This window comes from Bombina bombina, chromosome 1, assembly GCF_027579735.1.
Source record: "Bombina bombina isolate aBomBom1 chromosome 1, aBomBom1.pri, whole genome shotgun sequence".
Taxonomy (NCBI): domain Eukaryota; kingdom Metazoa; phylum Chordata; class Amphibia; order Anura; family Bombinatoridae; genus Bombina; species Bombina bombina.
The window spans coordinates 687,611,396-687,626,856 of record NC_069499.1 but is presented as its reverse complement, the minus strand read 5'-3'; the positions used below and the strand labels follow the sequence as shown (position 1 = coordinate 687,626,856).

Here is a 15,461-nt window from a genome sequence, read left to right as displayed (position 1 = left end):
AAAAACTGTCAAAATGCTTTCCGATTAGAGGCAGTCTTCAAGGTCTAAGAAATTTGCACATGAACCTCCCAGATTTAGCTTTCAACTAAGAATACCAAGAGAACAAAGCAAAATTGGTAAAAAAAAAAAAAAAAAGTAAATTGGAAAGTTGTTTAAAATTACATGCCCTATTTAAATCATGAAAGATTTTTTTTTTTTTTTTACTTTACTGTCCCTTTAAGCCAAAGGAGCTGTTTACAAACAATTCAGTACACTCCAGCAGGTAAAATGGATCATAAGGAACACCTTAAAGGGAAGAAATGTTTACAACACTCTTTGCCTTTAACTGCAACTCATATATTCATATTCATGATAGAAACATTTTTGAGTACCATATCCTTTTTAATGCATCTGGGCTGGCAACTGTCAGAAACATACATGTAGCCTTGTTCACTGAAATAAAACAGGATTGTGCCAAGTAAAAATCCATCAAAAGCTCATTTAATTTGGTGCATTATATGTTTAAGAGAAAAAAACTAGATGTTTATGCTATTTAGTGTCATACTTCAGACAATACAGTGCTGCTTGAATGAAGGTCACTGATACTGTATGGATTAAAGTGAAAATAAAATGTTTTATTCTTTTTTTTTTTTTACAGGAAAATGAACCAAAAAGATCACATCCAGAATGTGAACTGAGACTGAGCTTTGAACAAGAGAAGCACACAGATGGTAATTTTCAAATTATAATTACATTTGTAATTATTAGTTTAGTTAATTTAATTTATTATTTTAATTTAGCTCTATCTATTAATCAAATTTGTAACATTTTGCATCAAATACATGCTTAAATGACCACTAAATACAGTAGAATTTAATATCTGACAAACACACAATAAAAATACAATATGCAATAGCACTTGCTTTGAATTTTAAACGAGCAGTAGAATATTCTCTGGCAAATTTCAAAGTTGATCCAATTTCTTCTCTCCGTGTATCATGTCACAGCCATCATCCAATCACAAAATGCATAAACGTACATACTGAGCAGTTTTGCACATGCGCAATAGGAGATGGAGCCTCAGAAAGAGTGAATAGAAAAAGGTTGTGCACATTTGTAAGATTTTGTTAAACTGCATGCTTTATCTCAATCATGAAACTTTGTTTTGTCTTTAGTGGCCCTTTAATTACTTTCTAAGAAGGGTGGAACTAAGTAGTTAATCACTGATGTCTGTTAACTGCTTAGTGGTGCTGAAGGCCACTCAAAAAAACATTGGAGGGTCAGATGTGGCTCCAGGGTCAGAGGCACTCTAAGTAAGGGAGGCAGGCCTTAAAGGGACATTAAACACTAAATACATGCTAGATAGAATGATGCATTCAAAGAAACGATTAGTCCATGACTAACATGTAGATGTATTTTTTAAAGTTTCATTAGTTGTTTAAAAAGTGACAAAATAAGTGTAAAGTTTTAATGTCTATAAAACACTGGGAGCTGCCATGTTGTAACTTGTGTTACTTTCTCTACTGTGGCCAATTAGGGTCAGTTATAAATAGGTCACTAGAGTGTGCAGCCAATGGTTGTGCTGGATTTAACAGTGTTCTGCACTTCCATTTCTAAAAGGAACTGAAAAGCTCACAATTTCAGAATGGAATTACAGGCAAAGAGGACAAAATAAATAATGAAAGTATATTGCAGAGTTGTTTTATATATACAATTTATCATTTTATATTACCATCTCAAAGTGTTTAATGTCCCTTTAAGCAAAATTTAAATATGAGGCTTCTCTTATTTTTTATTTTTTATTACCCATTAAACATGTTCCTCCACTGTATACCTGGTTGTGTACAAGACTTATTCCCTCTTTTTTCTTTATTTAGGTCATTTATGTTTTGGAGTTCCATTGCACCAAATATCTCAATAATAATGAGGAGAAAAGATAAATTAAAAATTGAAAAGAAAAAAGTGAGATTGTTATGAGAGACAGAGATAGGGGAGAGAGAGGCAGGGAAGAGAGAGGCAATGGAGAGGGTCAGAAAGAGAGAACACTGAGAAAGAGAGAGGAGAAGGAAAAGTGAGGAGAGATTACAGAAAGTGGCTAGAGAAGGGAGAGTGAAGTCAGATAGGATAGAGTGGGAAGTGAGAGAGACAGAGGAGAGATAGGAAAATTAAAAGGAGAGATATGGAAGTGCAAGAGGTGAAGAGAGGATGGGAAGAGAAGACATAGTTAAGCTGTGAGGAAATAGAGCAGGGAGAAAAAGAGAAGGGAGAGGAAAAGACGGAGAAGGGAGGAGCGATATAGAGAGGCAGGAGTGAGAGAAGTTTAAGAAAGAGGAGGGAGAGGGAAAAGGGGGAGAGAGAAAGAGATGAAAAAGAGAGAACGAAGTGAAGAGAGGGAGGATGTTAGAGAAAGGAGGAAATAGAGGAGAAAGAGGGTGAGAGAGACAGAGAGAGTAAAGAGGATGGGGAGTGAGAGAAGGAGGAATAGAGCAGAGTGAGAAGATGAAAGAGAGAGAAGGAGAGAGACAAAACTAAGTGAGGGGAGGGTATGCAAGAGAGAGGCAGAGAGGAAAGAAATAGTATAAGAAATTTTACTAGCAGCGTATTCACCTTGGGTTGCAGAGGGTTTAAACATCTATGTCCTGCTGTGAGCTGTAGGGTGGGGGAAACAAGACAGTAGGTGACTTGATAACCAAACTAGGCACAGCCCCCCTTTCCCTCTTACATGTTCATTGGTGCCTGGTTCCTGCTGTCTGGGACAGGCAGAAAGTGGAGGGATATATATACTGTATATATAAAAAAAATGAAATTTATTTAAACTCTTAAATAAATAAATTGATAAATGATAAATATAAACTCTTTTTATTCTTAGAGTCTGTGGTTGAGGTTTCAGAGTTTGATGTTACTCCTTTACAAATTGCATCTGCAGCAGAGTTCAAGGAGTGTGCGGAAGACCGTGCTGTGCCAGGAATTTGCGTGACTGTTTGCACTGAGGATTCAAGCTTATCAGCTGAAGAGGAAGCCCCCTTAAGTATATGTGAAGTGGAGCTCCACAATATTTCTTCTGAGGATATGGATAATAATGGGGAAGATCCACAACCACACGAAAAAAACAATTCTCTTCCTTCCTATGAACAGACATTGGCTGCAGAGACTATAGATAATTCCAACTCTGAAGATATCTGTGAAGATGCTCAAAATTTGAAAGTTAAAGACAACTCTGACCTTGATGTTGGATTAGTGAATATTTACACTGAAAATCAGAAAATAACCAGCTTGGAAATTACTGTAGGAGACAAAATACTGAGCCATGAAAGTAAAGATGAATGTCATGAAGAATTGGTCAGGTGTATACCTGAGGGAGAAGACAATTTAGCAGAAAGTTCTGTAAATGTCACTGAGCTATCAGCTACTTCAGATGATCTATTGGAAGCTATAATGACTGTGGTGCTCAGTAACAATAATAGTGTTACAGGAACTGATAAAGAGGCTACTGGAAGTGTTGTTACAGATGATGATGTGGTTAATGAGAGCAGAGAGATTCCAACAGAAACTGATACCCTTCCCAGCGTGCAAAATGCAGAGCCATTAATTACTGTTAATGTCAGTGAAAAATCAAATTTGTATGAGCAGTTGCCTTTACAGCCTGAGACTGAAGATACACCTATAGAGTCAGACACCATTTTAAGGAGCCAGAAGGAGGAGGAGCCCTCTGTAAAGAGGAATAGGGATAATTTGTGCCAAGTGAACTCACAGAGTGGATCACTTAGTAGAGAGGAGCAAATTCTGGTCAAAACTGATGCCCATAAAGAAAGGTGTGATGTCATTAAACCAGCTATTCTCAACCCTGAAACTATACAAAAATCATCCACTAAACCAGTGAGGTTCACGGTAGCTCCTGCATGGCAGAGATCACTATCTAGTGAGGCAAAGGCTAAAGATGTGGGCTTTGAAAGGAGTAATCGTGTAAACACCTTAAAACCAGAGCTATTTGGAGGTGTAGTAAACCCTAAGGAACCTGTAATAGCAAGCAACATACAGGAACAAAACAAGAGCGAAAAGCCTACAGAGATAAGTGTTGATGAACCCTCCAACAAACCATTTGGCATCAGACTAAGGAGCACTTCCACCCCTTTAAAATATAGTGATGAACATTTTAGTGAATCCATAAAAACGTCATCTTTATTTGTTGGTGTCATATCGCCAACTCATACTCAAAATGTTACAAACCCCATAAAACCATCCCATACTCCACCTGATAACACACCAGTTTCAAAACCTTTACATGAAGAAAAAAATCTGTCAAAAGCAAATGAGACAAAGTCTCAGGATCATTCACAGCACACAGGTACTAAATCTTTTTGTTTTTATTTGTTCAGTATAGGCCCAAGTGTTCTTAGGACGTTTAAGATGTATGATGAAATTATGTCAGGTTAGTTTGCTGTTTGCTGTTTATTTTCACATACAGTCACTTTTCCCCTTGTTTGTGTGTGTGACTGCAGGCTGTACAACTGATCTTTGTATATTTACATTATTGTTATCAATACTATATCCATGGCTCAAAATTTGAAGTCCTAAGCTACTAGCCATGGCAAAATGTTACTCAACACTAATCCTGCCCACACCACACTAACTACCCCAACCCCTCTTTGCTAATGTTTTGCCATTGTGAAACACCTTATTGTGTAGTCATTTTTAATATTTGTTATTTTAAACCATAACAAATTGTCATTTTAATACAATTATTCAAAATATATACATTTGCTGTCCATTTTACACTATATAGACAGCATTTATCTCACATGATGCAAAGTTGTGTAATCCAAGACAGGTTCAATCTAAGGCAGCAGGGGCATGAAACAAATCTGTTCAGTGTCCAATTTGCTTTTTTTAATTTTGCATGGATAGTAACATGAACAATTAACCATGGGTGTCCATTAGCTTGATAAAGGGGACAATCATTTTAAATAGCTGATTTGGCCTTCAGAAACTGCCACCTACACTGATCTTATCAATACTGCAGTGTTTGCTATATGAAAGCTTTGTTGATTTAACATTTACTCACTATCTTTTACTACTCGCCACACTTTAATTTCTACTCGCCAATGGCTAGTGGGCAAGTGGAATTTTTGAGCCCTGCTATATCTGTGATTATCACCTATTGTGTGATGGATCTCAGTGTATGAGATTATAGACAATTAATCTAAGCAGTGTTTGTGTGCAATTTACCCCCTGAAGGTTCGGATTTTCCATAGCCTCTAGACCAAATCTCTTTGACACCTGCCAATGCCCCTGCAGCATTCCACATAAGGGAAAAATGTTAAGCAAATTAACTTCATTGTTTTGTGCAGAACCGGCATGGATCTCTATGGCAAAACTGAAGCAGCGAGTATTTCAGGATCATCCACTTGCCAAAGAGCAGAGTCCTGAAGGAAAGGAAATAGACCAACATGGGAAGGTATCTATCTACCTATGTAATGTTTAGTTAACAATTCACATTTAGGTTAATGTATGAACCACATAAATATTGTGGTCAGTTTTTAAAGGGAATTCTTTCATAATTCAGATAGAGATTGCAATTTTTAACAATTTACTTCTATTATCAATTTACTTCTATTATCAAATTTTCTTTGTTCACTTGGTATCTTTTGTTGAAAAAAAGCTCAGAAGGGCGCACATGTCCTAGAGCACTATATGGCAGCAGTTTTGCAAGATTGTTTTCCATTTTCATGAGCACTTGATAGCAACACTATTTCCTGCTATCTATTACTCCAGACACCTAGGTATCTCTTCAACAAAGAATACCATGGGACGAAGCAAATTTGATAATAGAAGTAAACTGGAAACTTTTTTTAAAAGTGTATGCTTTGTCTGAATCGCACAAAAAATGTTTGTGTTTCATATTCCTTTAATGTTCCGTAGTCTACTGCTGAACTCAATATTTACTTTAGTTTTTGTGCATATCGGTCTGTTAGCTAAAGTACTAACTACAGAATTCATTTAAAGGAGTGAAAAAGTTACTAGACATTTAGTAAGTTCTGTGATGTGACCTGTGATATTGCTACAAGCTTAAAATTATGGTGTTTCTACAAATGATACCAAAAACTGTTACATAGTTAAAGTGATGGTAAACTTGTCCTGTTTTAAAATCAGGTCTGGAATCTAAGCAATTACTTTTGGGAATTCAGAGAAGAGAAGAAGAGTAGTTTATAGGAAAGGGCGCTCTAAATAGAGCTAATACCTTATGTAGATTTTTAAAATATGAAAATATAAAAAAAATATATATAAAAATGTAAATAGAAATCTATTCTATGACACCAGATAAGATTTTGTACAGAATAAAAATGTATTTTATTTTAGTAAAAACAAAAAAGTTTTTTTTTAAAACATGTAAGTTTGAGATTCTTATGTACAAATGAATCTGATAGGTTGGCCAACCTTGTAATCTAATCTTAAATTGATCTAATATTGATTTCTTGCGTATCAGTATCAATATTTGACAAATTTCAACAAAGCAATTTTCGAAAAACCAGTTTTAAAACCCACAGTTATATGATAGGCTGTTGATCTAATCAGGAGTTTAGGACTATATACCTGAATTAAAATTGTATAAACACAATTGCAATTTTCAAATGAAGTTTATAGAGTATGTATAAAAAAGTCTGTTTTTTCCAAAATGTGATTAAAAGTCCATCTTGAGGTAACCCTTAGGTAATACCCAATATGAAAGTCTATGATGTTTATGAGAAATTTTCTTGGCTGCAGCCTAAGTTTATAGAAGATATATATTTATTTTTATAAGGTACTATGTACCTATATGAAATGCGGTAGGGTAAGCAGGTGTGTAGATCTAACCTTATTATCCTTGCTGAGAGACGTTTTTGCGACCAGCTTTTCTTTCTTGATCTTTAAGTGGTGTGATACACAAATCCGCCTCCTATGTCTTATGGGGGCTGAGTCTTTGTATATTATGTTGCGGGTAAGGGACTTCCGCACTTCTGTTATTTCCAATAGTAGGTATCCTCAGTGGCAGCTGGTAAATTTTGAAATTGAGGGGCACTAGACCACACACCACGAAATAAAGCCCCACCCCTCACCCCTCCCTCAGATGACCCCACCCATTAATTGTTTTATATATATATATATAGCTCATTCACACATGTGAAGCAGAGTGCATAGAGCCAATTTAAATAAAAGCTGCAAAAATTATAAAAAGGTATATCCTGAAACACTTTTTATAACCCCATTATGAAACTTATTGCCAAACATGAAACTCATTGCCAAACAGTAGTCAGAAAGTGCTTCCATAAGGAAATAGTTTTGCTTATGCAGTTCTGCTCAAATTAAATGTACTAAAACTGAAACATTTTGTTCCTGATCATGAATAGTTAAAAGGGCCATTATACAATGATTTTTTCTTTGCATAAATGTTTTGTAGATGATCTATTTATATAGCCCATAAAGTATTTTTTTGTTTTTTTAAATTTATAGTTTTGCTTATTTTTAAATAACATTGCTCTGATTTTCAGACTCCTAACCAAGCCCCAAAGTTTTATGAGAATACCGTCAGCTACCTTCTGCAGCTTGCTCCTGTTTGTGTAAAGGGTCTTTTCATATGCAAAAGAAGGGGGAGGGGGGAGTGTCTTGTTTGCCACTTGCAGTGGGCTTTCCAGCTACCTTTTCAACAGAGCTAAACTGAGAGCTTCTAAGTAAGTTTTTAAACAGTTTTAGACTGGAGTTTTATATCAGTACCTGTGCATCTTATTCTTTATAGTAGTGTCTATTACATGCAGTTATATGAAAATGAATGTATACTGTCCCTTTAAACAAGGCAGCTAGAAAAGTCTCCAATCTCCCCTTCCCCTGGAATGTATTAGTCTGCAGAGAGCTGCATATCTAAGCACACAGATAGGAAGCTTTATGCTGTGTGAGTTACGTAGCTGTTTTCTAAATGCTGCCTGTCCAGATGATATGCAGCCTGAACTCACACAGCATAAATACAGCTAACTAAGCAGCATGTATATTAAAAATAATGTTATTTGCCCATCATATTGATGCTATTGCCCCCATACTGCCAAATATATATACACCTACAGGACCTAGATGGAACAGGAGTCATTTAACAATTAACAGACCTTGTTTAGTGTGGTCCAGGTAGGGTTGCCACCTCAGCCATGTTTTCCTGGACACTTATGAGTTACACATGCTGCAGGGTAAGCAGGGAGGAACCTGTATTGTGCCTCTGGACATCACATGAATAGTGCAGATAGACAGCACAATACATGTTCCTCCCTGCACACCCTGCAGCATGTGTAACTCATAAGTGTCCAGGAAAACATGGCCGAGGTGGCAACCCTAGGTCCAGGGCCATCTTTAATATTGATTGGGCCCTGGGCAAACATTTTCTTGGGGGCCCCCCCCCCAAGCAATTTTGCTGTCCACCCCAACATCCCATTTGTTTGATAAATGTTGTCCTGTCTCTTAAAATATTGTATCATTGTACTTTTATCTTTTGTATCCATGGACAGCATTTGTTGGCACGTTATAAATCAAGTATAATAATAGTAATAAAAAAAAAGATAAAATGTAATGAGTTAAAAAAGGTACAGACAAGCATTGCCGTATTTATTTATTTGAGCAAAGCCTTTTTTTGTGTTTGTTTTACAAACACACATTGTATAGTCAATGCGCACAATTATACAGATGTAGGCACATACATAAATGCACACAATCATATCTACACATGCACATACATAGAGACCTATAAACACAGATACAGATAAGCACACACTCATAAATAAACCCAGATGTGCAGATGCACACAGACACACAGAGGTGCACACACATATACATAGGCACACATAAAAATAATACACCCAAACATAGCCACACATAACAGACACACACTCACACAGACACACATCAGACTGTTTACAAATAAAAACATGAAAAACTATAAAAAGGAGATCTTGAGTGGGAAACAATATGAGTAATAAATCAAGAGCAGTACAGCCGCCTAATCCAATTTAGTGACCACAGGAGCATCACTGCTTACATATACATTAGCAACCCACTGAACCTTCTTACTTTTATGTTATGCCCAAAGCCCTAACTGCTGCTTACACTGATAATACGCACATTGCCCAGATTATGAGTACCTAATACCCTGATAACAAGCATATTACCAAGATTATGAGTACATATACACTGATAATAACCAGATTGCCCAGATTATGAGTACCTAATATATACCCTGATAACAAGCATATTGCCAAGATTATGAGTACATATACACTGATAATAACCAGATTGCACAGATTATGAGTACATATACACTGATAATAACCACATTGCCCAGATTATGAGTACATATACACTGATAATAACCACATTGCCCAGATTATGAGTACATATACACTGATAACCACAATGCCCAGATTATGAGTACATATACACTGATAATAACCACATTGCACAGATTATGAGTACATATACACTGATAATAACCACATTGCCCAGATTATGAGTACATATACACTGATAATAACCACATTGCCCAGATTATGAGTACATATACACTGATAACCACAATGCCCAGATTATGAGTACATATACACTGATAATAAGCACAATGCCCAGATTATGAGTACATATACACTGATAATAAGCACAATGCCCAGATTATGAGTACATATACACTGATAATAAGAACAATGCCCAGATTATGAGTACATATACACTGATAATAAGCACATTGCCCAGATTATGAGTACATATACACTGATAATAACCACAATGCCCAGATTATGAGTACATATACACTGATAATAAGCACATTGCCCAGATTATGAGTACATATACACTGATAATAACCACAATGCCCAGATTATGAGTACATATATACTGATAATAACCACATTGCACAGATTATGAGTACATATACACTGATAATAACCACATTGCCCAGATTATGAGTACATATACACTGATAATAACCAGATTGCCCAGATTATGAGTACATATACACTGATAATAACCAGATTGCCCAGATTATGAGTACATATACACTGATAATAACCACAATGCCCAGATTATGAGTACATATACACTGATAATAACCACATTGCACAGATTATGAGTACATATACACTGATAATAAGCACAATGCCCAGATTATGAGTACATATACACTGATAATAAGCACAATGCCCAGATTATGAGTACATATACACTGATAATAAGCACAATGCCCAGATTATGAGTACATATACACTGATAATAAGCACATTGCCCAGATTATGAGTAAACATACACTGATAATAACCACAATGCCCAGATTATGAGTACATATACACTGATAATAACCACAATGCCCAGATTATGAGTACATATACACTGATAATAACCACAATGCCCAGATTATGAGTAAACATACACTGATAATAACCACAATGCCCATATTATGAGTAAACATACACTGATAATAAGCACATTGCCCAGATTATGAGTAAACATACACTGATAATAACCACAATGCCCAGATTATGAGTACATATACACTGATAATAACCACAATGCCCAGATTATGAGTAAACATACACTGATAATAAGCACATTGCACAGATTATGAGTACATATACACTGATAATAACCACAATGCCCAGATTATGAGTACATATACACTGATAATAAGCACATTGCCCAGATTATGAGTAAACATACACTGATAATAACCACAATGCCCAGATTATGAGTACATATACACTGATAATAAGCACATTGCACAGATTATGAATACATATACACTGATAATAACCACAATGCCCAGATTATGAGTACATATACACTGATAATAAGCACATTGCACAGATTATGAGTACATATACACTGATAATAACCACAATGTCCAGATTATGAGTACATATATACTGATAATAAGCACATTGCACAGATTATGAGTACATATACACTGATAATAAGCACATTGCACAGATTATAAATACATATACACTGATAATAAGCACATTGCACAGATTATAAATACGTATACACTGATAATAAGCACATTGCACAGATTATAAATACATATACACTGATAATAAGCACATTGCACAGATTATAAATACATATACACTGATAATAAGTACATTATGTATAATAGTGCTGCAAATTTGCCAATTCAGTAACCCAAACTAGTGTGAGCAAATGACAATAATATAAAGGTACATAAGAGTTCCTATTCATCTTAACATGCAATAAAAGAATAACTTTCTGAGATAAAATGCACATGAAAATACTGAGATGTTCAAATGGGTTAAATATTTTTATGATTAGAATTTTAAGCTCTTTAGAGAAGAATACATTTTTCTATATGTTTAGCTTTCTCATGTCCTGTTAGGACCCTCAACAAAGAAGGAGGTCACGGGGACCAGATTGGACGATTGTAACAACAGATGCCAGCCTACTAGGCTGGGGAGCAGTCTGGAACTCCCTGAAGGCTCAGGGATCGTGGACTCAGGAGGAGAAACTCCTCCCAATAAACATTCTAGAATTAAGGGCAATATTCAATGCTCTTCTGGCTTGGCCTCAGTTAGCAACACTGAGGTTCATCAGATTTCAGTCGGACAACATCACGACTGTGGCTTACATCAATCATCAAGGGGGAACCAGGAGTTCCCTAGCGATGTTGGAAGTCTCGAAGATAATTCGCTGGGCAGAGTCTCACTCTTGCCACCTGTCAGCGATCTACATCCCAGGCATGGAGAACTGGGAGGCGGATTTTCTAAGTCGCCAGACTTTTCATCCGGGGGAGTGGGAACTTCACCCGGAGGTATTTGCTCAACTGATTCATCGTTGGGGCAAACCGGATCTGGATCTCATGGCATCTCGCCAGAACGCCAAGCTTCCTTGTTACGGATCCAGGTCCAGGGACCCGGGAGCGGTGCTGGTAGATGCGCTAGCAGCCCCTTGGGTTTTCAACATAGCTTATGTGTTTCCACCTTTTCCGTTGCTACCCGACTGATTGCCAGGATCAAACAGGAGAGAGCATCGGTGATTCTGATAGCGCCTGCGTGGCCACGCAGGACCTGGTATGCAGACCTAGTGGACATGTCGTCCTGTCCACCATGGTCTCTACCCCTGAGGCAGGACCTTCTAATTCAGGGTCCTTTCAACCATCCAAACCTAATTTCTCTGAGGCTGACTGCTTGGAAATTTAACGCTTGATTCTATCAAAGCGTGGGTTTTCGGATTCGGTTATTGATACATTAATACAGGCTCGGAAACCTGTTACCAGAAAAATTTACCACAAGATATGGCGTAAATATTTATATTGGTGTGAATCCAAGAGTTACTCATGGAGTAAGGTTAGGATTCCTAGGATATTGTCTTTTCTACAAGAGGGTTTAGAAAAGGGCTTATCCGCTAGTTCACTAAAGGGACAGATTTCTGCTCTGTCTATTCTTTTACACAAGCGTCTGGCAGAGAATCCAGACGTCCAGGCTTTTTGTCAGGCTTTGGCTAGGATTAAGCCTGTGTTTAAAGCTGTTGCTCCTCCGTGGAGCTTAAACTTGGTTCTTAAAGTTCTTCAGGGTGTTCCGTTTGAACCCCTTCATTCCATTGATATTAAGCTTTTATCTTGGAAAGTTCTGTTTTTGATGGCTATTTCCTCGGCTCGAAGAGTCTCTGAGTTATCTGCCTTACATTGTGATTCTCCTTATCTGATCTTTCATTAAGACAAGGTAGTCCTGCGTACTAAACCTGGGTTTTTACCTAAGGTTGTTTCTAACAAGAATATCAATCAAGAGATTGTTGTTCCATCCTTATGTCCTAATCCTTCTTCAAAGAAGGAACGTCTTTTGCATAATCTAGACGTGGTCCATGCCCTGAAGTTCTACTTACAGGCAACTAAAGATTTTCAACAAACTTCTTCTCTGTTTGTCGTTTACTCTGGACAGAGGAGAGGTCAAAAGGCTTTGTCTACCTCTCTCTCTTTTTGGCTTCGTAGCATAATACGCTTAGCCTATGAGACTTCTGGACAGCAGCCTCCTGAAAGAATTACAGCTCATTTCACTAGAGCTGTGGCTTCCACCTGGGCCTTTAAGAATGAGGCCTCTGTTGAACAGATTTGCAAGGCTGCAACTTGGTCTTCACTTCACACTTTTTCCAAATTTTACAAATTTGACACTTTTGCTTCTTCGGAGGCTGTTTTTGGGAGAAAGGTTCTACAGGCAGTGGCTCCTTCTGTTTAATGTTCCTGCCTTGTCACTCCCATCATCCGTGTACTTTAGCTTTGGTATTGGTATCCCATAAGTAATGGATGACCCATGGACTGAACACACTTAACAAGAGAAAACATAATTTATGCTTACCTGATAAATTTATTTCTCTTGTAGTGTGTTCAGTCCAAGGCCTGCCCTGTCTATTTGAGGCAGGTTCTAAATTTTAAATTATAACTCCAGTCACCACTGCACCCTATAGTTTCTCCTTTCACGTCTTGTTTCGGTCGAATGACTGGATATGACATGTGAGGGGAGGAGCTATATAGCAGCTCTGCTTGGGTGATCCTCTTGCAACTTCCTGTTTGGAAGGAGAATATATCCCATAAGTAATGGATGACCTGTGGACTGAACACACTACAAGAGAAATAAATTTATTAGGTAAGCATAAATTATGTTTTTATTCGGTGTCCCAGCTATGGAGGATTCTGATTTTTTGGAGATGGATGTCTCTGATTCAGATTCTACTTCTTGCGAAGAATATGAATTGGCCTGGGTGATACATGTCCATCAGTTATGTTCCAAATGCCGTTTTAGAGTGCTCTGTTCCTCAGGATCGGAGAATCAGGTGCCCACTGAGCCATCCGTCTCTGGGGATTCTATTTCTCACAAGACGAGTTCCCTACCACCAACTCTTCCTACACATGCAGGTAATCCAAACGTTACTTATCCTCCTAGGGAGTGTGGCCTGTTCCCAGCAGAGGTTACGACACAGTTCCGCATGGCCAAATCTTTGGCGCTGGCGCATCTGCACCTCCCGGGAGTGAGCTTACAGTATTGTCCATGTTCCGTTAACTGGGGCTCGTCAGGGGTGGAATCGCCTGGTTCAGTTCAGCTCTCCAGGGGAGCGACTGACCCTGAGGCCTCAGGGGGTCGTCCTTCAGGGCTGGTGTTTTCTTTTGTCCCGGCAGAGGTATGTTGCGTCTTTTGTTATAGACTGGCGCGCCTTCGTGTTCTACTAAGGCACATTTTTGCCGTTGCTGATCCCACTCTAAATGGGTATGGTGATTCTCAGTCTTAATCTTCGACTGGCATGCATAGACATAAAGGGATGAAGTAATCTTTTAATAGTCTGTTATTTGTGTATCCTTTTCCAGTTCTGAGCTTGGAAGTCTCGGACCCCTGTTGGGCTGGTCCTGCGGGTCTGTCCGTTCTTCCTGGGCGATAACCTACGGGTTGCCTTATCTTTTATTTCATCCGGTGAAGATGATTTGTATTTGGTCTAAATCTCATGTTGCGGTGTGATGTTAACTTCGGGAACTTTCTTCTCTGGAATTGATACTCACAATTTTGTTGTCACACTGTTTAAAAAAGTCTGACTGTTCTTTATCCCTCCATCCGGGGGAGACTCTATGAGGCCTTGACAGTGCTGGGGCCCTTGGTTTCAGGCTGGTCCTGACTGGGTACAAATCCTTCTGTCTTTGAGGCCTAGTTCAAACACATGGCGCCTTTTTATGTCCGGTTGGTCCGGTGAGGGCGCCTAGTGATAAAAATAGGATTTGTGTTGTTTACAAGCTTCAACTAGCATCCTGAGAGGACTTGAGGGTCTGTGGTTGATTAGGGGCATGGGGGATTGGTTCAGTCCTCATTAGCCTTTCAAGCTAGTGGGCCGGGACTCCGTTGAGATCCGCGGCGACATGCTCAGTCTTTTCTGAATTTTCTGGGAACTAGAGTGTTCCTTCCCATTGTGAGTTGGAGGCTTGGAGGATTTAGGTCCTTCATACCGCCGTTCTTATGGTTTTGCCTTTCATGGTCTCTTTGGATGTGTCCTTTTAGGATTTGTTCCTTTTAGAGGTTCTCTTCCTTTGGGTTGAGACTTTCTGGACTTCGTCCGGTTTTTCTGGCGGCTTTGGCCGCTTAATTAGGAATTGAAGGCTGTGAGGCTCTGTCTTCCTTTGGGAGTTAGTTGTCTCCATATCATGGGTGATAGGAGGTGTTGTCTCTTTTTCCAAGCTTTTTGCTTAGGGGATGTTTTTCTGGTTTCGGGATGCTTTGAATTTTTCTCCCTTGGGTGTGGTCCTCTGGAACGTTAATCTGAAAGGATTATGGAGACTAGCCTTTCTTTCTACTCTCTTTCGGGTGACTCCGTTTTCATTCTCATTTCCCTTAGTGTTGTCCTTGGGGCCTTTGGGCTCTAGAGAAATTGTGTGACTTTGTTGCAGCCTAGCACCTTGTTAGGGGGGGGGGGTTTAACCTCCGGCTAAGGGT

The 15,461-nt window shown here is 38.3% G+C and overlaps 1 protein-coding gene across 4 annotated transcripts in view; it reads left to right on the top strand.

The window, feature by feature from the left end:
- KIAA1210 (KIAA1210 ortholog) overlaps nt 1-15,461 on the top strand; it is a 354,136-nt gene that overhangs the window by 322,873 nt on the left and 15,802 nt on the right. For 3 of the 4 annotated variants that reach the window (XM_053699173.1, XM_053699172.1, XM_053699175.1), the window contains exons 8-10: nt 638-710; nt 2,849-4,324; nt 5,328-5,434. In XM_053699173.1, the coding sequence (XP_053555148.1) occupies nt 638-710; nt 2,849-4,324; nt 5,328-5,434 (1,656 nt within the window). The remainder of the gene's footprint in view (nt 1-637; nt 711-2,848; nt 4,325-5,327; nt 5,435-15,461) is intronic. The other variant, XM_053699176.1, reaches the window with a different exon arrangement.